Source organism: Eretmochelys imbricata, chromosome 25, assembly GCF_965152235.1.
Source record: "Eretmochelys imbricata isolate rEreImb1 chromosome 25, rEreImb1.hap1, whole genome shotgun sequence".
Taxonomy (NCBI): domain Eukaryota; kingdom Metazoa; phylum Chordata; order Testudines; family Cheloniidae; genus Eretmochelys; species Eretmochelys imbricata.
The window spans coordinates 9,943,240-9,969,791 of record NC_135596.1 but is presented as its reverse complement, the minus strand read 5'-3'; the positions used below and the strand labels follow the sequence as shown (position 1 = coordinate 9,969,791).

The window sequence follows — 26,552 nt, the reverse complement described above, 5'->3', positions numbered from 1 at the left end:
CTGATCAATTAGGGAACATGCTTGTTTAAAGTTGCACAATGCTCCCTTATAATATTGTTTGGCAGCCACCTGCTTTGTTCACTGCTTGCCGAAAGAGCAGCCCGTTGGAACTAGCCGGTGGGGGCTTGGAACCAGGGTGGACTGGCAGCCCCCACATCAGCTCCCCGCTCCCCTAAGTTTCTTGTGCGGCAGCCGCCCAGCAGGCTGTCCCTCCCTCCACTGCCCTGTGCTGCTCCTGCCCTCTGCCTTGGAGCTGCTCCCCGAACCTCCTGCTTGCTGTGGCTGGGGGCGGGCGCTAATGTCAGGATGTCCCCCTTCCCCCTGCTCCTGCTTACCCCTTCTCCATATAGGGCGGGGGGGGGGGCACACGGTAGGGCTCAGGACAGAGAGAGCTTGCTGTCCGCAGCTGCTGTCTCAACTTCCTGATATACTTAAAAAGGCAGTGTATTTAGAGTGGTATCAGCATACTTAAAGGGGCAATGTGAATCTCTCTCCCACACACAGGTTGTGTGTCTCTGTCTGCCATGCTGTCTCCCCTCCCTCCATTTGTGCTGCCTTGTAGAGTATGAGGCTTCATTAACAACAAATGTGTTAACCCTTGAGGGCTCACCCAAATGCTAGTTCATCATTTAGCAGAAAGGCATTCCCTGGGAAATATCCCACCCTCTTCCACCCTCTATCTTCACCACCGCAACCAAGCTTCACAATCATCATTGCTGTGTACAGTATTAAATTGTTTAAAACTTATACTGTGTGTGTGTATATATATACACATACATACACACACAGTTTTTTGTCTGGTGAAAAAAATTTCCCTGGAACCTAACCCCCCCCCCCCCATTTAGATTCATTCTTATGGGGAAATTGGATTCACTTAACATCGTTTCACTTAAAGTCACATTTTTCAGGAACATAAGTACAATGTTAAGCGAGGAATTACTGTACTTCCCTCACTAGCTATTTCACATGGTTTCTCATTTGCCTTACTATTCAGTGGGGCAAGTGATAGTTAGCAGAAGCCAATATACCAATGTCAGAAAATCCTTCCCACTTAAGGAAGTGTATGAATCAAGGCACTAAACATCTGAGCATCTCACTTACTTCTTGGCACCTTGAGAAAACCTAAGCTGGAAAACATGGCCATTTGGCCCCCAAATCCCACAATTAAGTCACATGTAACTAGGCTTCTATTTTAGGATTCTGGTTTGATAGAGTCATAGTCCAGAGGTGGAAGGACAGTTCTGCCTTTGACAAACTCAAATAATATGTATTTGGAGGACTTCCATATCCCATTTCATGCCCCATCTCAAAACCATCCCCAATTACTGTCCCCTCCATGTAAAAGCATTGCTGGCATGTGAGTATTACTGTATATCCATTGCAGTCAACAATCTTGGGAAATGAAGCCACCTAAATCACTTTACTGAAAGGCTTCTCGCGCCAGGTCCTTTAAACCATGAATCAAACACAGCATTGAACCAGATCTATTTCCAACACCATCGCAGTACTGGCTACTGTTCTGGGCACTTTCAATGCTTGCTTTCACCTCTCCCTCCTGATGCACCGCCATTCATTTTATCTGCATGCTGTCACATCTCTCTTACAAAGCAGTGACAGCACACAAATTCCTTGGGCAGATAGATGCCCCAATATTTTTCTAAAGAGACGGGGACCACCCATAAAATAGAGACCTTCTCTCCTCTCTCCCCACCTGCCCTCCCAATATAACCCTGTAAAATGATTGGGCCAATTTGATTTCAGAGCATTCCAGAACAGCCATGATTAAAATGCCTCCTGGGCCTTGGTGAGCATCTCTGGGTCAGGATGGAAGATGTCTTGACTGTTTCCCTTATTGCATCTGCAATGAATTATGTTTCCTATGCTCACCCCTCCCCACATTTCATGAATAAAGTTATCAGTCCACACAAAGGAAAGTAAATAATAGATGTTCCACAGACGATGCCAGCCCGCAATTTGTTTAATAAAAGATTGTTTTTCAACTACAGCTGCTAGGGCTGGATGACTCTGTGGCAAAAGGTCACTCTCCCTACTAATAGGATGGGGAGGGAAGGGGGAAAACCACAACCTAGAAGTGGGAGCAGAGAAAGAGAGAATGTTACCCTAATAATGAAGGTTACCAACCAAATCCCAAGCTCAGAATCTGCCATTAAAAAGAGTAGCAAAACCCACTGGCCAGACTTAGCTCACTGCAGAAAATCAGATAAGCTGCCACTGAATAATGTGATACTGTGTAAAAATGATTAAACGCAGGGTAAGATGAAGCTGTAAGAATCCTGCTGAAGTCTTTTAGGTGGACATCTAAATCTGGACATTTCCCAGGAGTGTGTGTTCTGAGGGTCTTATTTACACTAATTTATAAAAATGGTTACAAGGCCAGCCCAAATAGTTATTGTTGTATTTGTGTAAGTAGCACTTCAGATAAACTGGTTTGTAGCATCACACAGAAAGCAATACTGAATTTCCTTAGAGAGAAAAACACATTGAATGAAAGTCAAATTGGATTTCTCCTCAGTCACACAAGAACAGATCATATTTACTCTATACACTCAGAGAATTCTCTACCCCAGCAACAAAATGAAAGTCATTCACTGGCTTTGTTAACTTCTAAACAGGCTAATTTGATAGCAGCCAGTATCCAGGCCTATGTTTAAATGTTTACATGTTAAGAAGACAAAAGATGTCATTTACAGGTATATCTGAAAAATACACCAGAATCCAGGAATAACAAGGTGAGAGTTGAAGGGGAAGTCTGTTAATCAGGAATGCTTACAGATTTAGAAGAGGTTTTTATTTTTAAATCACTACCTTTTCATTACGATGGATTAGTGTAGGGACCCTGGGTAGCTATTCATTCACTGAAGATGGATCCAAATAGCACAGCAAGTAGACATGAAAACTTTAAAAATGCAATAGTAGTTTCATTTTTGGAGGGGAAGAAGGGGAGCTGGCTGGGGCGGAGGCAGGTAGAAAATGTACCCCAAGTTCAATGGCCATTACAGATGCTCAATACTTCTGAAAAATCAGGCTACTTATGTAGGAGTCTAACTTTAGGCATCCACATTTGAGAACTTTGCCGAGTACTAACTTCATCTGCTACTAAGAAACACCTCTAAGCCCAAACACTGCACTGGCACAGAAGACTGGAGACAGACACTAACAGCAGCAATTCAGGCCCAGCTGTAGTTGAATGCTTTTTAAGTTGTCCACAATACAATTTAAGGAACTATAAGATGGATGCTGTGGAGATAAAGGAAGAAGGAGGCACGCCTGGGGGCCCTATTTTACCCCGGGGTGTTTGATACTTCCCACCATCCAACACAGATGGAATGAGCTTAAGTGGTGTTTGTATAAAATAAGTAAGAACTACTGATTATTTTTTAAGAAAGGCTTTTAATGATTTTTGACTATAACAGCAGCAGAAAGAAAACAAAAAAAGGAAAACCAAAGCCCAGCACTGAATACGAATTAATACAAAAGGCAGATTATACTGAGCGACCAGACTTTTTTTTTTTTTTTTTTTTTTTTACTCCAGAGACTTACCCTGCATTCGTTCGAAAATACATTACCCTTCAGTCAGCCGCTTTCTGCACTGGCCAGGTACAGACAGTTGAGAAGAGCATGTCCCTTCGGTTTAGGGGGTGTGGGTCAGGTTTTCCTTATGACCGAAAACACACACACAGTCCCGTGCCTTCGTCTTTTTTATCTGGTTTGGACGGCCGTGTTTTAGAACAGAACAACCAATCAGGGTGGGCCACATTGTTTATGTGGTTGCCCTAGTTGTATAATTGATGTGTATTTAATTTTCATGTCCAATTGTTAGTTGTCCGTATAACTTAGGCCTATTTATTTTCTGGAGCCAATTAGATCTTAAATGTGGGTAATTTGGGGTTGATAAGTACATAGAAGTCAGCACAAATTGTTATCTGGTTGTAGCGCGTCATAACCACAAGCTTAAGCTTTATTTTTACAAGGCTTGCATTTTAAAGTATACGAAAGTTTGAGGCCCAACAATTGCAATACTTCTATTTCGTTCAAGCTTAACAAAACAGTTGTTCAATTTATTCACAGATGCGTCAATCTAGCAGCACAGCAATCATAGAACCGCAATAGGAATTAGAGATGGGAGAAACTTAGCAAGTCTTTCTCCACTGCATCCCTCTAGTAATGCTGTATTGCGCCATGAAGTGATTTCTAGTGTTTTGTCCAAATCATTTTAAGTGTTCCAAATGATCGGGCTTTCATCTGTCCACTTTGGAGACTATCCGACAGTGAGAGAGACTCTCTAGGAGTCATGGAGACATTTCATTGTCTCTTCCCAGTAACAGTCACTTTCATTTTCACTTTCTTAATTTCATTTCATTACCTCTTGGTGTGGACTCCATACCCTAAAACATTCCTCTCCATCCTTTATGTTTACACCCTTCAAATTATTTGTGGGGGAATCCAACTGGGTCTCAAACTTGCAAGCAAACAGAAGCTGGAAGCGATACAAGAGTAGCACACTCAACCCTAGGGGAAGGAAGCACCTTCCAGTAGCCACGTGTGGTCAAATGAAGCAGCACTGAAATTTGACTTTTAAAGAAGAGTTTTCATTCTGACATGGGTGTCTGTCCCAAAGGATGCTAGAAAGTGATCTGAAATATCTTGCTGGTCAACACTACCTTAACACATTTTGATGTGGTGTCAAGACATGATTTTGCATCACATGACAGGACTACTGTATCCCAGGAACTTTATTTACCCCTCCCCAAACAAAGCTGGAAGAAAATAGGGTGACACTCAGTGATGTCCTACCTGACAATAAAATAATTCAAGATGACATGTCTACTGTGCTCCTGACTGAACGGTAGTGTTCAGGTATTGCAGGGTTGCCTAATCCGTTATTTTATAAACATATATAAAAATGTATTATTACAGGTACCAGAGGACATGGCAACAACAAATCATTGGCATGAACTTGAATTTTTTTGCCTTTGGTCTCCGTCTCTGTGTGTGGAAGTAATTGCAACATGCAATAGGATTAATGTGGTTGTCTCATCTTTAAATGCAAAGTGGTGCACAATATACATATATAATCACTTCACAGTTACCTGTCTCGTTGCTTCTTTTCACCTCAAAAGACAGAGTCCTCCTGTGAAGCACAGGAGTCTACATCCCAGCCCTGCAGCACTGATAACACGTACAGCAGGGCAGACAGCACCTGCTGGTACATGTGTTACATTCTTTCTAACTCACTCAGAGAGAGGAGCAGAGCTGTAACACTCTCTCCTTAATTTCTAGTCACAAGGAAATCTGCTAAGAAATTCTGAAAGCATTGATACTGAAATGAAAAATTACTAACATAAAGCTTAGTCATAAAAGCCAAAGAGAAAACACTGTCAAGTTTCTGGGTGAGAAGCCCTTAAAACCACAGCTATTAATATTCAAGAAGTCCAAAACAACAACATGAAACAGACTTATTTCTTGAAAGCTGCCAGTGATCTCTGAAGAATCCCACTCTTCCTCCTCCCCCTCCCAAGCTGCTTTGCTCCTCTTTTCTGGTATAAATGGAAAATCCCTTTACAACCAGACTAAAAATCAAAGCAAAATGAGGAAGTCGGGATAGGGGAGGAGATAAGGAAAATAGGGGAGGAAAATATGCAACTACTCGCTCAGGTCAGCCAGGTGCTCTCTTCTGCACGCTGTACAGACTTCAATAGTAAACAAAGGAAAATCAAGTTATTTAGTTGAAATCTGTATGAAGCTTCAATACAAGAATGCAGATCATGGCATGCAAGAAGATGGGCAAAATCAAGTGTATTTAGCTTTTTTCAAAAGCCCTAAGAAACTGCACTAAGATACTGACCCACTGCTGACAACGGTTATCAGCACAGTGGCCCCCTGAAACTGCACTGAAAACAGACTAGCTGCTTGTCAAATTTTCTGCAATGGTTTTGAAAATGCCGTTTGTCCCTTCTAAGCTAGCAGTTTTCAACACCAGAGCTAAGTGTGTGATTTAAAAATCTGCTCATCTAGAACACAGCCATTCTTCTCTCCTCTCTTCAAGTCTAAGGATCTCAGATCTGTCCCTGCCACTTGCATCTAATCTCCCACGAGACATCAGCTTTTTCAGGCCATTTATTACAGGCAGTAAGTGTTAAACTTGTACATGAGCCAAGTGTATAGTTTAATGCACTGCTGGCATTTTCAGGATGAAGTGACAAGAAGTACCTACTCACGCTGTGCTGCTCTTTCTCCATATCTAATATTCCACATCATCTTATCTTCCTTGGAGCAGAAGGGAGCACTGTCTAGCTAATAGGTCATGGGACTACCTCAGGAAGCTGGGTTCTAGTCCCAGGTCTTCCGCAGACTTCCTGTGTGACATTGTCACCAAGACATTTAAATCTCTGCTGCCTTAGTTTCCCCCAAATTTAACTGGGAATAATAAGGGGGGTATAAATTATATGAAGATGAATCCATTAATATTTGTTAAGTGCTTTAGAGTTCCTCAAAAGTCAGGTGAACGAAAAGCATACCAGCAGCATGAACTGCCACAATCAATACAGCACTGAGACAGACTGCTTTAGTGGTAAACAGAAAGGGCCCCTAGTGGGAAGAGCTACAGATTTCTAAGAAAAGACTTGTTTTTTCAACGGTGAGCATCAACACATATCACGTGATCTAGAGAGAAACATATCACTCACCATCCGCAAGCCAGGACACACGCTGTGCCAAACCTTCAATATACTTTTTCCTTGACATGATGCCTCTAAAACAAGGCTTTTAAAGCACTTTACAAAAAACACTTCTCACAACAATCCTGCAAGGTTAATAAATATCACATCCACTGAACAGATGTATGAAAAGCAGCCAGAGTGACGTTAAGTGACTTGCCAGAACATTCTTAGAGATTCAGTGACAGAGCTGGGGAAAGCAGCCCTTGTCTCGACTCCCAGTTCCCTGATCAGACTAAACAACACTTCCTCTCCTGAAGCAAAGTTTGGAACCTGTGCTGGTTCTGTGGGGATCCCAGGGACTTGTGCTAGCTCAGCCACTATCCCCTCCACCAGATGGATTGGAGGAAAAAAGCTCAGTCAAATTTCTGCCCTCACACCTGTGGCACCTGGGGATCTCACACATCTTAAGATCAGCTTTATTTGTAGCCTCCCATGGGGTGAGGGTAGGTAGGGGGGGAAATCTAATGCCCATAAGAATGCACAAAGCATTCCTTCTCACAGGATGGGACAAAAAGTGTATCAAGTCATTCCTTTATGCAATATTTAAAAAAAATATTACTCTTGTAATTATATTTTTACAAAACTAATAGCTTTGGCAAAACTTCCAGGCTCTGCCAAGAAAGCTATTTGGATTGCATTCTTAGAGGGAAAAATTAATTGCTACTGTAAATGACGGTGTACCTCAGAAAGTACAGACTTAATACAGGGAAAGACTCCACTGATTTTTTCAGGAGGAATAAACTCTAGATAACTTATTTACAAATGCATTCTGGAGAAACAGTTTGCTCCACTTCTGTTTAAAGACAATGTGCCTATCAGTGAGCATGACCCTTACCTTCTCCCCCCTCAGCCACTTTACTTCTCTCCTCTTCATCTAGGTCTGGCCCTCTTTTCAGCTCCTCCTTCATTTTGACTTCTTCCAGGGCAGTCTCCATAGCTATGACTTCCCCAAGAGACTTCTGATCCTCCGTTTTATGCCTTCTGGGTTGACTTCTTTTTCTGTGAGACCTGGAGAGGCAGAAATGATGTTTCACATAAAGAAACAGCCTTCAGTTCATAAATGATTACTGTCTTGCAAAGAAAGGGCTCAGTACAGAAACCAAACAACCTTCCTGGGAGAGAGAACACAGGCTGGCTAACAATGGCCTATGACAGCCGCAGGGACAGAGCAGACATCTAAAATCGAACAGGTAAGCCTGAACAATGCAAGATCTAAGATCCATTCACAGGAGCTATTAATTCGAGGAGTCCCTAAGGTTCCCCAAGAAAGTTTTCACCATTAATATAAACTGATGCTATCTAGTCACAGTCATTTTAAACTATATTTTTAATCTAAGCTCCTTTTGCCCACTTTCTGCAAACTTTCTATAGAAGTAGGGGGGGAAGTATCATATTTTGTTCTCTGCCTGCACTCCACCTTTTCGTCTCTTTCTAGATGTCTGTCTGCCTCCCTACAGAAATCTGAAGGTACTCTGCAAAGGAACGCAATCCAGCTATCAGACACTACCAAGTGCCACCAATTTTTAAAAAGCAAGGCATGGACTGCTTAAGGCACTAAGTCAATATAGACAGTCTATGGCTTTTTGAGAAACTTGAAACAGAAGCGGTACAATTAACAGGGCTCACAGGTGATGGGGAAGGCTAACTAAAGAAGCACATTAGATATCAAGCATCAATTTGACACTAAAGGCCTAGTGGAGACAACATCCTTACTGAGAGTGAAATGGCCGGTTGGTAAAGTCCAAGAGGGGGGAAGATAGCTGCTCAGGGTCACTATCTGCCAAGGGACATGAAACCAGGGAGTCTCTCCAGTTTAGGAGACACATTTCATTTAGTTTTTAAATAGTATCTCAAATAGATCTCTGAACCCTGGGTCTGAGCCTAATAAAACCCTTTATCAGCAGAGACTGATTCAGAGAGCTGTGACTTTCATCATCATTTTAGCATGCAGAGATTTTCGAAAGTAGCAGCTTCCATATGGTGTCCCCATTCCATGCCATTGCATCTGCCACCACATTACAGAGGAATGCAATGCCATCTATGACAACGCATCTGCCCAAGACTCTACAGGAGCTGGAATCCAGCTTCACATCCTCAGAGCCTGTCCATAAACTCAGCTGCTAATTAGATTTGGAGTAGAATGAAGTTAACAGAGCTCTTAATGAGGCAACAAATCATACAAGAAAAAAAACAACCTGAGAAATAATGAATGATTACTACAGAAGAAAGTTGATCCACACGCACAGTAATTTATAATTGCTAGACTCTAACCATATGGTCACCCTCTAAGTATAGAAGTTAACTTCACACTTGCAAGACATTCATTAGCTTGAACATGCAGCTGAACCCAGAAGGATCACAGCTTTTCTCTTCACTAAGATCCTGAAAACATACCACCTCCTCAGAAGAGAGAGAAATGAACAAAACTCTGTTAGAAGTTAAATCTTCTGTAGTTGGTTAAGTAGAATCAAGTTTTGGAGGCTATTTGTGGTAAAGGATGTCTTTTACCCCTATTATTCACAAGTATGGCACAAAGGTTGCAACAAGTTGTAATGCTTTAACCTCATATTGGATGCAATAAAGGTTTCACAGTGCCCTTCTCCATCCTGAAGCTGCAGGGATATAAGCAGGAGGGGAAAAAAAGAGAGCCCTCTCATCTGAAGAAATTGTATTTCTGGAGTTACATGTAGATGGGTTGACATTACTAGAAGAAAGATGACGTTACCTACTTGGACACATTTCCGATATCGGAAACGGTCAGACTGTGAATCTGGTTAAAAGGAAGCCATGTGCAGATAATCTACACAATCACATGAAATTAGGGTGATCTTTCCATGAGAACATTACTGCTTTCGAGAGCTCACACTGTGGAGCACTTAGCTGTTTATTGGGTTTGAAAATTATTTGGAAAGAATGAAAAAGCCAGAAAGGTGGCATTTGCCTCTTTTGAAAAGAGATTTATTTCAACGTGACTTGAGGAGTAGTTTAAACTGAAGAGTTTGGACAAACTCACAGAACAAGATAAACTTCACCCTGGTGAGGGTGTTCAGGAGGAATTCTTTCAATCCACGAGTTGTAAACATATGGAGAATATGGCTATGTGAGGTCACTGGACCAACAGCTTGAAAAGTGCATCATAGCGATTTTGAAATAATCTGGGAAGCAATGAGCAGAGTGGACACAGGTAGGTGGACCTTTTACAACAGCCCAGGTAAACTGAGCGGCTTCACTGCTATGTAGTAGGCTCACACAGAGAAAGAAGGGTGTGGGGAGCAAAGAGAAAAAGGAGTATGAAGTGAGCTGTAGCTCACGAAAGCTCATGCTCAAATAAATTGGTTAGTCTCTAAGGTTCCACAAGTACTCCATTTCTTTTAGCATTCATAAAGTGCTCTACGCCGATATTAACATTCACAACACACCTGGGAAGCAAGTATCATTTCCAACGTACACACAGAGGTTAAGTGACCCTGCTGAAGGTCAGTAACTCAGTCACAGTCCAGAGAAAAGAACCTAAGAGTTCTGACTACCAGACTATGCTGACTTTCCTGAAGCTTATTTGGGAGAAGGAAGAGAAAAATTGTTTTAGGAAGATCGGCTCTGAGATGGAGCAATATTTAAGAGGCCAACTACCTGTAAAATTATCCTAATTGAAATATTTTAGGACCGTCATATAAAATGGGCATTCAGAGAATTTCCCCACACCACTCAGTTTTCTCTAAAGTAACAGGCCAATTATTATACGAGGGAAAGCTGGGGGCAGGAATGACACAAAGCAACAACAGGGAATGCAAGAGTCCTGGAGGACAACACATGGCTACACTAAAACAGAGATAAGATCCAATTAATACAAGCAATCTCTTTCTTGCCTAGGTGTTAGTAATACCTGGATTTAAGATCATGGACACATTTATTAGGTCTGCACGTTTTTAAAACATCAGTCACTCATCAGGCTTCCTAGTAAAGACGGTCTCAGATACTGTTTTTTAAAATGAACCTAACTCTTCATTCTAGGGTTTTAAAAAAAGTTATAGGTCTGTTGTGATTAATATTCTGCTGGTGTTATCAATTTAAATACATTCCAGATGAAGTGGAGCCATCTCCGGAAATGTTCTACCATTGCACAATACTAGATGAGGGGACACAACTAGCCTGCACAGTGCAGAGCAAGCATTGTGGGGAAAGGAAAGGGTAAGAGAGGGAAAGCAGGAGCGCGTGCGGAAGAGAACACACACACTGGTTCTTTTGGCTTCTATCGTAATTCAATTTCCTCTTTATAAAGATTTTTCCTCTTAAAGAAAGCATGACCAAGGGAGAAACCATTCTCCTTCCAGTTCCCATTTGCTTCTCCTATTGGCAGCCCATTTATAAAACCTTCTAATCCAATTAAACTTTTTGGAATGCAGCTGCTGTTTATTGGCAACCAGCTCTGTTGACCAATTAGCTTTAGCCACAATCAATTTACCATTATGCAATTACCATGTCAGGGCAGCATCTTCACTAGCCTAGGTTTATTCAGTATATCAGCTGCACATTCAAGAATGATAGACCAGAACTAGAATGGGACAAACAGAGCTCCCAGAAAACCTCTCCTGACAGAAGGAGATGCACACCATTAGGAAATCAAGCGAAGGTAAAACAAAGGAGGCCGCAGAGACAGTACCCGAATATCCTCCATGCCACTAGGATCAGACATGACTCAACTGCTGATTTTACAGCTACAGGTGTTCAAGATTAAGACTGCTATTACTGAAACAACAGAGACCTAGCCAACCCAGGATAACATCTTCAGATTTAATAAAAACGGGAGACTGTTTACCAAAGAGGGAAAATAAAATAGGGGTAGGGTTACTTGTGAGGACAGATTAATGGCAGTAGATGGCAATTAGTCTGCAGAGAGAAATGATGTAAACATGGGTGATGCAGCAGAGATAGTCTGGACAAAAGGACAGAGAAAGTCATTCAAGGCATTCTAAGATGTAGCTCTATGCTACAGCTACAGGGCAGAGTCAGAAAACAGAACAGGAAAAGCTTCTTCTGATAAAGCAGCCTTAATTACAGCATTCCAATTACTCATCTATTCAAGTGACAAGCAAAGCAGGCAAAACCGAAAAAGGTAATCATGGTCCTAGAGGGTAGTGCAGGATTGTTTTCTTGCACAGGTTGTTGAAAAACCTTCACAGTTGTAAACTATTTTAAACTGAATCCTGAATATAAATCCAGTGTGGCAAATACAGTTGACATTGACAACCATCTAAAATCCAGTATCACAATGAGCTCAGTTCAGTCAGACATGTTGGCATTAAATGACCTGACAGGGACATTCAAAATTATGAAGGGATTTGATAGAGTGAAATGAGAAGCTGCTCCCACACTAGGAAAAAGGATTTAAAAACCCAGGGACACATTCAACAGTAGGAAGTTAGGAGTATGTTTGGAATTCAGGCCATGCTATTTCTCTTCTAGAGAAGCAAACATGGAGATAATACTGTCTAGCTGAGGCTAGAATTGGATTATATGAGCATAGCATAAATGCCTATCACCAGGGTTAGAGAATGGAGAAGCTGAAGAAATGGCTAATCATCAGCTAATCTCCTCCCACCAAAGAAAGTATGGGGCAGAACAAGGAGGTGTGGTTCAAACATCCCTAAAGCAGTCAGACCCATTTTCTTGCTGTACGTATTTATGCTGTGGCTCATACCCATAGTAACAGAGCCTTAGGATTCGGTTCTGTTCCATCTAGCAGTCCATTATTGAAGAGTTCAGTATTACTTTATAGTAGCAACAGAAGGAATGTTATTCCTTTTTCATAATGGGGACCTCAGGCAAACAGGGAAGGGGAAAAGGGAAATTACATACCGGTAATTTTGTTTGTTGTCCTCTTCTTCATCTCCCATCCTACAAAACAAGATTCAAATAGAGCAAAACATTAGAGCGCCACCTGCTAGGAAGCTAAGTCAAAAAGACTGTAAAGCACAGGAGATTTATACAGCTACGTTCCACTTCTTTTCCCGCAAATCATTTAAAAAGCACCCGAAAAACAAACAGAATTAGGAGACACATACATGTGTGTACAAGAGCAACGGAGTGTAAGTGATGGGAGGAAGTGAAGATGGGAGGAAGGGGGGGACCACAAACAACAATTACTGGCATGTAATTTTTCCCTTGTAGCATGCCCACTCTTCTCCCATCCTACAAAACAAGATTCCATACAGCAAGCAGAAGTGATAAGTAGTGAGAACAAAATTTAGGCTTTATGTGAAAACCAAAATCAGCCTTATAAAGTAAGGAAAGATCTAACTGCTGAGGAGTGATGGTGGTCTGAGCACCATATAGTGACTCTACCTAAAACAACAGCCCTGTATACTCACCAGGAAGTTGGACCTAAATTCTGAGGCAAGGTCTCCTAGATTTTGCAGAAAACTGAAAATTCTGAACCTACTTCATTTACATTAAGGACAGAGGGTTTTATTAAATTAAACAGGAAAATATATAGTGGAATCAGTATAGGAACCCAAGTGTTACTTATTTTGACTTCAGGGGCAGAGTGAAAGTGAAGTTTGGGATTGTGAAGTAAGCACACTAGCTGATGTTTATGCTAAAATAATCAGTAGTACATAGCTGAAAATGAAATGTAAGTGACCATATCTTTAGGTTTCAGAGAACACCCAACTGAGATTAACAGAGCATCTTACCCCTTGCAGAGCTATTGTTTCAGGCTGTCTGTAGACTCATGCAGACATCACCGCACTGGTTTGCATTCAGCTCACATTTGTAAGGTTATTTTTACAACCATGAGAGATAGAAACTTTTTTTTAAATGAAATCTTAGATTCTGGAGTACAGTACTCTGCCAAAGGGTGGGTTCCACACCTGCAGAATCACAGCCTTCCATAAATCAAGTCAACCATATCAGATGCATCTGACCAAGTGGTAGCAATGGCTCTAGAAATACGTTCATGAACAGACAAAAGGAAGGCTGAATTAAGTCTTGGAATCAAGTAATGATTCTTTTAGAAGCTATTAAACTCTTGTTTTGCCAACAGAAGCAGGCAAGATTAAGGCAGCTTCTAGGCTACATATGTCACAATACACTTCATCCCAACTACAATACGAAGCCCCATATGCAGGAGTTGCTGAGGCAAGGAACTAAATTTACATAAAAGTTCTGGAAACTAGGGATAATTTATATTTTAGATGCCTAAAGATGCAGATACCTAGCAGAATTTTTTTTTAAAAGGCCTAAACTGATTAGGCACCTAGCTCCCCTTGAGAGTCAAAGCTAGAGAAATTTGAGAGCCTTAACTGGCCAAATGAAGCAAGGTCTTACACTCAACTTAATGGCACTTCAAATATTGGCTTTTGCCCCTGTGGAACCTTACATTGCAGAGTTCCATTAGAAGCGCACCTCATGCTCTATTTCTGACAGCAGACTTGTACCATACTGTTTATTGTTATGAACTGAACTTTGCCATTCATAAAAAGTGTAAGCTGGGAAAAAAACTCCTCAAAGCTCATGGGCAGAAAATGCCCCGATGAGGAAGCGATCCATGTCTTTCTGGAAAAGGAGCACTACCAGGACCTCAGCGAACAACCTGGGGGACGGGGACAAAGCCAGCCAACAAGCAACTGAGTAATGCATGAGAAGGGACAGGGTTGCTGAACTGGAGGTCAGAAACAGAGACTAGATCTTTGCTAACTAGGTACACTTTCCACAAACGTAATAACCACCATTTAGGGAACAGGCGACTCTTCTGTTGCTGGTGAAACCCACAGCTAGAGCCGAAAGTTCACTTGCCTCTTTTTTGTAGACTGGGGGAAGAAAAAAAAGAAAAAAAACAGATAAAAAGGACAAAAAAAGACTTAGGGCTGGTCTTAGCTGTTGCAGACCCTCTAAATCGACTGCAGAGCGCTCTCCAGTCGACCCAGTACTCCAGCTCTCCAAAAAGAGTAAGCGAAGTCAACCAGAGAGTCTCCTGTTAACACAGCGCAGTGAAGACACCAGGGTAAGTCGACCTAAGCTACGTCGACTCCAGCTACGTTATTCACATAGCTGGAATAGCGCAACTTAGGTCGACTTACCTCGGTAGTGAAGACAAGCCCTTAAAGGTAGTTAGCAAGGAGCGAAAGGGCAGTAGGAAAGGAATCAAGGACCCCTGGGAGATCTCCAGGGTGCTGCAATAAAGGCAACCACACACACATGGCAGCTAAAAGAGAAGCACAGTAGTAAGCAGGCCCCTTGAGAGCTCACCAGCAAGCCCACAGATGTGTGTGACTGAGCAGCAGAGAGTAGGAAAATACAGAGGGAAAAGTGAAAGCAAGGACTTAGGGACAGCACAGAGATATGGAACTCAGTTGCCTGAAGCCTCCACTCAAAGAGGGCTTGGATTCCCTGAACATAGTACTTTCCCTCTGGATAAATAAAAGGGAAGCCTGAAGGTTACACCCGTGTCCGAGAAAAAAAACCTTAGAATTACCCAAAGAAAATGAGAGGAGTCATGACTCCTGAGGGCCCTTAGTCCCTGGGAGGGACAGCTAAGGACTAGTCTATACATGGAATTGTTCCTGATTAACTCCATGTGTAGACATGCCCTGAGAAATCAGGACCCAAGATCCAGTAATGGCTTGCTTGGAGGAGAGGTTTGAGTCCAGAACTGCACCCTGGGGATCTGGAGGCATCTAAGCCTTCCAGAGCTGTCCACTGGCTGCTCAGGCTGTATCAGAGGTTCAGCAACTCATTCATTTTAACCATATCCCACAGAAGAGACCAGACTGTGCCCTGAGGGGGGCAGGGTAGGGAAGGGGGAAAGAGGGGGAGTCATCCACTTGTGGACTGGGAGCCTGCAACATTCATAGGGAATGCAGTGTCAAAACAATTCTCCATAAATTCTTTAAAGGTCATTTTCCTCTCTCCAATTCCTCTATTACTTTCTTTTGATAAATACAGAAACGAAACTAGACATAAAAGTAGCAAAAGGCAGAGGACTCCATGCTTCCAGAAGAGGGGAGAGAGAGGTGGAGATAAAAAGACTGAAGAAAATATGAAGGAGCCTAGCTAGATCTACTTTGTGTTGCTGCCAGTCTTTTTTCCTCCTGCTCCCTGGTAGATGGAGCTATCATACTTACTGTATGGAATCTTGTTTTTCAGGATAGGGGCCACATAAGTTTATATTTACAAAGAAAAAATGTTTCCAAAATATTTAAAAACCGTAAAGGAGTTATGCAACCAAAAGACATGGAATAGTTCTGACTTACTTTTTTCAAGTTACTTTAGATCAGTATTTACAAGGTTTAAAATCTGGGTAACTAATTTTAAAACGACAATTTTATATGGTCAGTTTCATCAACTGGGAGAGTGAAATCCAGGACAATATTTCTGTGTCACCAAAAAGGTCTCAAATGGCAAAGACAGTCTCTTATTGCTAAAAATTACTCCATATGCCAGGGAAGACATTTTTGCATTGCATTAATTTAGTTTTGGTTAAAAAGTGTCAGATTGTGTTTGGAGGATTTCAAAGCAGGTGCTGCATGGACAGATACAGCATATATTTCATCACACCACCCTGCCAATGAGCTTCAACCCTTACGGAGAGGGTTGGACTCTTGGACTAAGAACAGCAGCTCAGTTCCCACGACCCGCTCAATCCTTGACCCTTCTGATGAAACTATAAGAGGACCAGCGGAGATGTGGGCACCTGTCCAACGGGAAAAGACTAAGCAAAACTTAGAATCAGGGCTGTATTGGGGAAAGTATTTTTATATAAACACCCGGCAGAATTTTTTTTTTAAATAATTTTGACAAACAATATCAATGTTCATTTTAAAGCATTTTTTTCTATTTTATCAATTTAAATGTTCAGTTGTGAGAGATATTGGTGGGTTCAGGATACTATTTATGATCGTAGGCATAGAGGTTCAAAAAGTTAAAGCTTTATAACCATTAACACACAAATTGCCAACATATGTCAAAATATATAACGTAAATATCCTTACATCAAACTTAAGCCACACTCTTCTTACTTTGCCTATCTGTAGATTTTGATAGTCATCAGTGGAAATATTTTTTGTTGGTGTGTGTGTGCACGGTGAAATCGAGGGTTACCAACATTCACCAATGAAAGTCGAATCCTTCCAAGCCTATCTATATGTGCCAATGTTAATACTAATAGTTGTCTGAATTTCTCTAGTGTCCTTCAACTAAGGCCCTTCAAAAACATTAAGCCTCACTCTGGGATGTAAAGTAGCATTACACCATTTCACATGTGTAAAACCAAGCACAGAGGTTAAGTAACTTGCCCAAAATATCACAGTGAGCTAGAAACAGAACCCAGGAGTCCTGACTCCTGAGCCCTGGATGTACATACTAGAATTCAATCTCTCTCAAATTTAGAGAAGCTAAAATAAGGTAATCAAATCTCATGCTTCAGAGCTTAAGTTGCCTGCAAAAGTCAGGAAGCAATTTTTCCCCATGTCTGTCTATGTTTGTATTCATACCGTACCAATCACTGAGGCAGGCTATATGCACGACGGCAGAGTGGACCAGGGGAATTATGGGTTTAATATGGCTTTGTCTAAGAGATGCCAGGTACAGGCTACCGCTGGAGGACAAGATACTGGACTCTGGGCTGTTAGAGGAGTGTAAACCCTTCTTCTCACTTGCCTGTAAAATCCTCCCTGGAAATATCAATTCACTGAGCCATCACACATTCCCAGCAGGACCTTTTTGACAACACTTGCCCTACACACAAGCCAGCTGCTTTAGGGCTCTTATATCACAGCGACTAATGCAGTACAAATGCCTAGATAAATGGGAACCCACAAGCCCTAGGAATTTTGAGCTCCATTTGTACTTTTCTTGTTAGAGATGGGCAATTGAAATTTTAACCCCAGCACCAGAGTCTGTACCGCCAAGATTGCACAGCAGCTCCTCAGGCACTCTTCAGGCAGGGGTTGGTAGCTACCCCTCAGACAGAGACGCCCCAAATACTCTAGCCACTACAACTATGAGCGTCTATGATACCATCCCCTCCTTACCTGCGGAGCAGCTTAGCTTTCAGCTCAGGCTTTGTCTCATTCCAGGCATCCAGCTCTGGGCTGGTCAGAGCTGTGGGTTTCATGTGGTCCAGAATAGCACCATCTTTCCCTTGTTTCCACAAGTCATAACGTTCCGGTTGTAGAACCCTCACAAAAACATCCATGGAAATCTTCACCATGTCTTTGCGGCACGTGCACTGCAAGAGAATTCCAAAGACCATGATCAGTCCAGTGCTTCAGCCAGTGTGCCCAGCTCAGAGGAACTTCCCCCTTCCAACTCCTCCAGAGTTTCCCCCTCCCAAAGCAGATTAATACTGTGCATATCTACTTTATAACTCCCACAGCTGATATCGGGGTGTATAGATGCGTGAAAGTATTTGGTGAAAACCTGGAGAATGAATTACTCCATCTGCGCTTAGAATGGATAAGGCAAAGGCAGAGACTGTGCCAGCTCCCCAGGCAGCCCTGCCAGTATCCCTCATCCTTGATCTGGTGAAACTTGAAGAGGCAATTTGAGACCTCAGCCCCCAATTAATCCTTTTCCTGTCCTCTGAGGCTGCCAACAAATTTGCCAATTAGTGGGAACTAAGGTAATGGGATGCTGGCCTACTGAAACTGATTGAGGCCAACAGTCAGATGGTAAGAAACTTTGGTTACTATAGACCCAGGCAGGTTTTGACCTGAAAGCTTGGAGATGAAAGATTCTAGATCCCCATTATCCATTCGCCTGTAAGCATGTAACTAATACAAATAACCGCCCCAGGACAACATTTCCTAATGGAAAAAGGCCTCAAAGGAACAAAAGCCGAACCTGGTGCCACACCGTACCTGTTAAATCTTACATTCCTAAATCAAGATGTCTGGTTTGGAAATGATTGTGCACAGCAAGTGGTAGAATCCAGAATCAAGGCCTCTTCACTGCTGGCACAGGAGCACAGCTCTGATGTGAGAAGGAGCATTGTCCAGCTGTCCCCATCTACCAAAAGTTAATTGACTAGTTGGCAGGAGTTTGGGGGGAGGGGGAAGGGGGCATGCACTGACCCCTCTGGATGCAGCTAGTAACCAAAATGCTTGCTTGGCAAACAGGTCATTGAAGCAGGTCATTGAAGCAGCTGTGCCCACACAAAACAGACTAGAATAAAAACACAGATGTGTACCAAGTAGAGTGGTCAACCAACAGCCTTCAAGGAAAACCTGACTGATATTTTGTCTGAGTTTGATTACAGTTCAACCAAGAGAATAAATTTATCCACATGTTAAGGAAATGATTTTCAAAAGATGCTTTAAAAATGTATTTATTACTCCTAAACAGTTGCCACAATAATTATTCCCAGGAGTGGGATTGTAACAGTTAAACTGTTAGAACTGAACATCAGAGACAGAAGCTTGGCTGTGTCCACACACAGCCTCTGGTGACTAAAGACTGGAGGTCTACAGCACTGAAAAATTATCTGTGCTACTGCAGCTTCAGAAGAGATTGGTACATGTAATTGCAGGGGATACAGAGGGGGAAAGAGATGAGCAGATGGGAAGTAAGGAAGAGGCTAAACAGCAATAACCATTTTACATTTACCGAAGCATCTCTAGACTAGGGAAAAATTTGTACCATTTTTGGGGCTACCAAAACAGCATTAAAATTGACCTGTGGAACTACAAATACACATTTATTACTGTGCAAGAGACTAGATACAAATGTATTTTAGGTGGACAGATTTTCACCATGCCAAACTATATGAGTCACGTATGAGACTATCCATACCCCTTACAGAGAGCAATCTGCCCCCAGCACTGAAGCACCGGAGCATGTATGCCTCTCTGTAAATTGCTAGCAAATCAGAGGAATGCAGAGCTTCACAAAAACCAATTTATCACCTCAAGTGGGTTGTGCTTACTCCTTTTCTGGTGCTCGGAAGCAGGTGGCACCCCACTAGCTGGGCTCTCAGATAACCACAAACTCCTGTCTTGTTTTACTCTCACACTGGATTTCCACTCTGCTTTGTAGTCAGAGGATGATGTAGTTAGAGCCATTTTCCAGGACTATATTTTTAAAGCTGTTTCACACCCGCACCAACACATACCCTTTCCAAGACATCCGCTTACATTTCTATCACTTTCTCAGCAGTGATGCACAAAATTAGACAGTGTATGGCTGTGCTCCTCCCTTTTCTTCTCTCATTTGTTACTAACAGCATTAAAATATTTATAGCCCTGAATGTGAAGCAGCAGAGAGAAGAAATGTTCTCTGCAGAGCTCCCTGCTGCCCCAATTCCTCAAGCCAGAGGATTCCCCCCCCCGCCACATTCTTGTTTTTCATTTCATGAGGAGTGCTGGCCACCTTCTGCTCTGCAACGAAGCACTGACTTGGGGAGCAGTAATAACCTGACTGTACTGAGTGGGAGCGAATATTTATGGCCAGACAATTTCCAGCAAACTCAATTCATTTAATGAAAAACAGTGCAGGAAAGAAAGGCTTGGAATGTAATTTGGCCAAGGAGCTGCCAGAACCCAGATGGTGCCCCATGCTTCAGATTCCGGGCTGGGCAGAAGCTTTTCCCAGTGTCTCCATCAATTGTGGCTTAAGGGATTTGTATCGAGCGGCTTTTCAACTGCTTTCCCTTAAGTAATTAAAAAAGGCACCTGTGTGCTCCTATGAGGGGGAACTTGAAGCCGCACCCTGCAGAGCGGATCACCAGTTGGTCCTAGAGATTGGCCCTTTTCCCCTTTGCAAAGGGCTAATCCAGACAAAAAGCTGTATAGACATCCCCTTTCCTGTATCTGCCTTGGTACCAGCATGTGTTCAGCACACTAAGGTCATCTCTCTTCAGGGAATACAGGGCAAATATCCAGCCAGATGGGTCTAAGTATCCTGAATGCAGCCATGAAAGCCAAAACAGGTAACACTAACTCCCACAAGGCAGGGGCTGCAGGCCCCAAAGGCTCAACGTACAAAGACTGCCAGGAATTCATACACTGGGCTATTTCAGGTCCAATTGTTGTTCTGGGAAGTGACACTCCAGGCTGCAGTCTCCCTGGCTTAACCTCCACAATCCCCTACAATGCCACCAGTCTGCCGCAGCCAAGCTCCCCGCTTTCTACACAAATGTAACATGATGTATGTTTATATTTCAATTTTAATTTTATTTTATTGCTTTCACACTAGTGAGCATGAATAATTTACACACAGCCTCTCTCCTCTGGGGCCTCCTCCAGCCTGTGCAATGATATTTCCTCAGCCACCGCAATTGTGTCATATTCATGGTTCCACAATGGCCAAACAATTCTTCCCCCCACCCACTTCTCTCTGCCACAGCAGCGTAATCCTGCTTCAAGCAGCAAGTACTCTCAATGCAACTGCAAACAGGGGATGGGGGGGGAGGGGAGTGTTGTGGAGGTGTAGAAGGCTGGCTTTACATGCATCCGCTGTTTTTCCGGTTGAAACAGGACCAAGAAAGCATGTATTCTTCAGCTTTCCTGTTTAGATAACTCATCCAGTTCTCAATATTTTGCCCCACCTCCACACCTTCTTAGCAATATTTGCAAAAATGGAGTGATGGGTAAGTATCTAAATGTGGCTACAAATGCTAGAATTTTTGAAGGTGAATCACACACACACTCTCCCCACCTCCATTTATCCTTCTTCTGCCAATTTACAAATAGGGACAGAAAGCTGTCTGAAAGGGAGTTTAGCTGTTCCCTTAGTTTCTAATGGAAAAATTAGGAACAAATGGGGAGGCGGGGGGGGATGGAGGCAATTCAAGGAGGTTTGAAAGGTTCTCTCAAGTACTGAGAACTCTGGGGACCTATCGTGTTCCAACCATTGTATAAAACGGTAAGAGACCAGGACCAAGGAGTAATTGGTGCCCCCTGAATGACTTGTACTGCAGGAGCACTGATTCTGCTCTATAGTATAAAAATGGTAACTACATTAAGGAGCCAGGCCTCTTCTGCTTATAATCTAGCTATGAATAAAGGAGACCAACTCTTTTTGCAGGATGTTCAGAAAAGGGGGTGTAGAAGACGAGGACACATTCAGAATGGATAGGAAACACCACTTACAGTTCCTCAGTTTCAGATCTCAGGTAAGCATGAACCCAGATGAGGGATGCTGAGCAGCCTCCTCAACTCCAAGAACAGAAGAGCCACCATTTGGATACAAGGAGCTGACATTGTATCTTAAGACATTAAACCTTCCTCACAATCAGTCCAGGCCACACATCATGCACTGAAGCCATGTGGCTGCCCTCCTCTCTCCTGCCCCTTATTTACTGTTATACACTCTGGTGACATTCCCTTCAGCTGTGCCTCGCATGTGGAGATACTGGACATCTTGATGAGCTGCGCTTCAAGAAACCCCTCTCCGTACAGCTGTTTGTGACAATTTAATCAATTCCCTGAATGTCTGTAATGGATTTCTGTGACTGTTGCAGAAAACACAGATCAACTGGCATGCGCGAATCAACAACCCTGCCCATGTCTACTCTGCTTCTCCCAATTCTCCTTGCTGGAGGGTTAGGATGGGATAAATAGCACTTCCTAATAAGCTATGTCATTAGAGCTGGAATACTGACAGTTCACCAGAGATTGTAGAGAGAGCATGCAACACCTGTATGCAACATAGGTGGTAGTTCTCAATATTTATGATGTATCTTCAAATTATAAAGTATAAATAGGATAGAAAATAAAATAAAAAGAGTCTGCACATAAACAAAGTGTGGTAAAATAGTCCAAAGCAGAACTAATCACATTTAAATTAAAGCTACATAGACTCTTGAGATTTAGTACCTCATTATAGAGTTCAATTTGCTTTCCTAAAATCTGTGCTTTCAAATTAAAACATGTCTAGGCCTTTTAGTTCCAATGTTACAAAATGAGCAAGTCTACACCCAAACGACAGCGTTAAGGAGAGGTATGAAATATTGTTTCCTTTATGTAAGCCCCTAAATGCTAATACCTTTAGACAAGATGGCATGCCTTGGGCCAGTTCTGGACTGGATTTTAAAAGATCTGCACAAGGAAAAAAATCTGCTCGGAAAACGCTGCCCCAGTTCCTGTCAGTGGCACAAAAGTTTAACCATTGCTACCCTTTTGCCTGGATTTAATAGGTACAGGATTTGATTTGCTGTGTGGCTTAGCCAGCGTGCATCATATGAATCATTTTTATAAACAATAAATGTCTTTCTTCTTCTTCAAAAAATGGTGCTGGCTGGACATATTTGGTGCTGGCTGGACTACAGAAACCCTGATGTGAAGTCCCAGTCTTCACAGCACAACAGCCCCAACTCCCCTTTACATCGCCTACCCATCGACAGGGCCAGCTCCAGCTTTTTTGCCGCCCCAAGTGGTGAAAGGGAAAAAAAAGGAAACAAAGAAAAACGCAATTGAGCTGCCGCTGAATAGGAAGGGAGGGAATGAAGGACCTGCCGCTGAATTGCTGCCGAAGACCCAGATGTGCCGCCCCAATGACGCACAGACTGCCTCCCCTTTCTATTGGCCGCCTTCCTTCGCTGGTGCCGGCCCTGCCCATCGATACATGCTACAAGTGAAATGCTGTAAAAAAACAAACTCATTCAAGCAGCCCAAGGAATCTTTATGACAGGCTTCCTTCTCTGCTCTCTCAGTGGAATTCATCCCTGCTTTAGACCCACAGAAGGACTTAGTGACAAGGTCACCAAAAGCATGGACCATGACTAAATGGCAACATGAAGGCCGTACACTTGTCAAGTCGAAATGACAGATGAAAAAATTTACAGCTATGGAGTTAAGGGACTTTGGGATCTAATCAAGCATCTTTGAGTCTCTTCTCCTCTCATTTGGTACCCAGATTGCCATACCAAACTGCTGGGAAACAGCGTGGCTGTCACCATGCATGCCGAGAAAGTGACAGATCAAACAGCAGAATATTCATAACCAGGGTCTCCTAGGACCTGCTGGCAAGTTCAGAGGAAAATGAAAGTATGTTGTAGGGTTTGCTGTTTTCCTTCAGTTACAGTGAATCAGAGACCCAAAGCAGTAACAAATTGACTTCTGAAAAACAAAATAATGACAGCTCAGTAAAAAAGCTTCACCCAGTGAACCCCTCACTGGCCTGTTAATAAAATCCTGCACCCCTGGGTGAATGCCTACCATTTTTAACACAACAAGCTCTCTCTCATCCTGCCTGCACTCTAGACAGAACACAGGACTGCCTACATGAAGCATGAGAGGGCAGAAGGCTAGTGCCCACATGAATCATGATTCTCAGACAGACTCAAAGGGCCTATTTAGTGAAATAACTGAAATATATATATTTAGTTTTAGTGTTTCCCTTGAGCTAAGTATTTAACAAAAAGCCTACCTTCCTCATAGCCCAGAAAGGCTTTTTAAGAATTCACCAAATCCACATATTTTCTATTGAGGCTTCCTCTGCCCCCATCTTATCTCTCCTTTCAGAAGCTAGCAACTTCATTGACCGCCTCCCCAAGGAGCAATAGGGATCTGGTTATCAAAATATAGGTTATGAAGATAAAAGCATGGCAGGGACTACTTATGGTCAAAGCAAATGTGAAAGAACCATAAACAAATCTGTTTAGATAAGCTGAAGATCCCAGCTTGGAGGACAGTCAATATTGAACAGATTTCCCTCTCTTCGCACTATCACAGAACACAGAGTTCAGGCTAGTCTACTGTAGTATACAGAGTTTATTAAAATACAAAAAAAAAGACAAAAGTAAATAAAATTCCCACCTTGAGTCCTGCAACTTATCCCATCCCAGCAGATCTGATCAATTCAGAACTGGGACAGCAGGCCCCTTTGAGAGCCTGAAACTGCATGAACACAACAACACATTTTTCCTAAAGAGGCAAACAGTGTCTTATCCCTCCAAGGGCTAAAAAGTCATTTCATTGCCACGTTCCCACAGTCTAAATGGGAGAACTGATTATTTAGTCAAGCCAAGGACCTCCTTCCCATTATCTCTTACCATCTGATTTAACTGGGAATTGATGATTTAACTGGGAATTGGTCCTGCTTCGAGCAGGGGGTTGGACTAGATGACCTTCAGGGGTCCCTTCCAACCCTGATATTCTATGATTCTATGATCTCTTTACCATTCCCAGTAGGTGGGAGTAGGAAAACTGCTAAGTCTCACCAACCTTTTATCATGTCTTTCAGATTTGTCAAATTGTCTTCTATGACCACTAATAGTCCTTTGTAAAAGGACACAAATTAAGTCAAATCACTCATTGGATAAACAGTAATAAAAAATAAAACAGAAATATACAGAAAGCTGGATTTCACTTTATCACTTTTCTGGAAGGTGGATTCTCTCCCCAACAATTGACTTCCCAGCTACTAAAAGAAAACAGAATCCAATCTGCTCAGTAGCATATGGAAAGTTAATGCGAAGGAACATTTCTCCCCATGCAGAAATAGAAGCTTAGGTGAAATAAATCAGTTTTAAAAAAATGGCACTTCTGGGCCTCCTGCTGAACTCAGGCCTGTTTTGAATGTTTTGGTGAACTCAGACCTGGCAATATGCAAGATCAACCAAGACTGAACTAAATTCCATTTTGCTTTAATGCTGGTTTAAACACAAGAAAAATGTATACTTTCAAAGATGAAGTTCTTCTCCTTGTTAAGCCAGTTTTAAAAACAGGACAGAAGCTTTGGCTTGATGCCTCTAACTCTGGATTGCCCATGATGTTGGGGTCATAGAGGAGGTTGCTTTACAAGCAAAATGGCTGCTTCCAAGAGGAAGCTAAAATTCTTATCCACTAATTCACTTATATTGGGGGGAAAACACATATTGCTAATTCATTCACACTGCCTCTTTCCACCTAAAATTTCAGAATACTAACTGAGCAGGAAGGTTACAGGTTTCTGTTAACTACTCAGAGATGCAGGTGTCTCCAAAAGACTCCCTTCCTAGTATAATACCCTAACTGGCAGGTTTATGTCTTTGACCTAATTCAGGCAGACAAGGGTTCAGCTAATTACTACCCACCCACATATGGCAACGGAAACATAGTCATGCACCCTCTCTCTAAATTTTCCTTCCACCGAACTCCACATTCTGTGACTTCAAACCGACACCCATTTAGATGCCCAAGTTTTGTAAACTGGCCGAGGCACCATAAGTTGCAGGAAGATGCCTAAGCAAGATGGGAAAGGTGAATGAGGACTACCTGTCCTCAGGTTAATGAAAAGTTAAATTTGAAACAAAACAAAACAGGAAGAGCTAAAAAAGTGCATTTGCATGTTTACTCGCTGGTAGTTGAAAGCTTGTGGGAAGGAATGAGCCTTGACCCCCTGCTTCTGGTGTAATTACTAGCATTGCAGTAAGTCTCAAAAACAAACCAGTTCATTAGGAAATCCACTGGAAACACACTGTAGAGTTTCATAAACAAAACAATTAGGCAAAAATTTCCAAGGACTCCCCCTGGTCCTTGGCTGCAGGGCATGCTTCCTCTCTGCTTGCTTCTGTAATGCTCTGTGCATGTTTTTGCGGGTAGAATGACAGTAGATAGGTGGCAATTGGTGTCAGATAAGGGCAAGATTTACCCCATTCTGTCCATAAACAAGATCAAAACAGAGAATTCTGGTTCAGAAAACAGAATGGTAGACAGTGTTGAGAAGTCTCTCTTATGTTGGGCAAAATTTAATTGCTTCATACAAAGCTTCTTCTAATATCTTAAACTAAAAAAACAATTCCCCAAAACTATTGTGCGCCTTCCCTCAGAGTCTTCACTACGTAGACTGAAAATCAGACGAATGTTTCTAACCATCAGGGGAATGAGATTCTGG

General features: G+C 42.4%; 1 protein-coding gene across 3 annotated transcripts in view; it reads right to left on the bottom strand.

The window, feature by feature from the left end:
* The window catches only part of KDM4B (lysine demethylase 4B), a 176,618-nt gene that overhangs the window by 41,896 nt on the left and 108,170 nt on the right, over positions 1 to 26,552 (bottom strand). For all 3 annotated transcript variants that reach the window (XM_077841948.1, XM_077841949.1, XM_077841950.1), the window contains exons 9-11: positions 17,771 to 17,967; positions 12,597 to 12,635; positions 7,576 to 7,748 (exon numbers count right to left, since the gene is read on the bottom strand). In XM_077841948.1, coding sequence (XP_077698074.1) covers positions 7,576 to 7,748; positions 12,597 to 12,635; positions 17,771 to 17,967 — 409 coding nt within the window. The remainder of the gene's footprint in view (positions 1 to 7,575; positions 7,749 to 12,596; positions 12,636 to 17,770; positions 17,968 to 26,552) is intronic.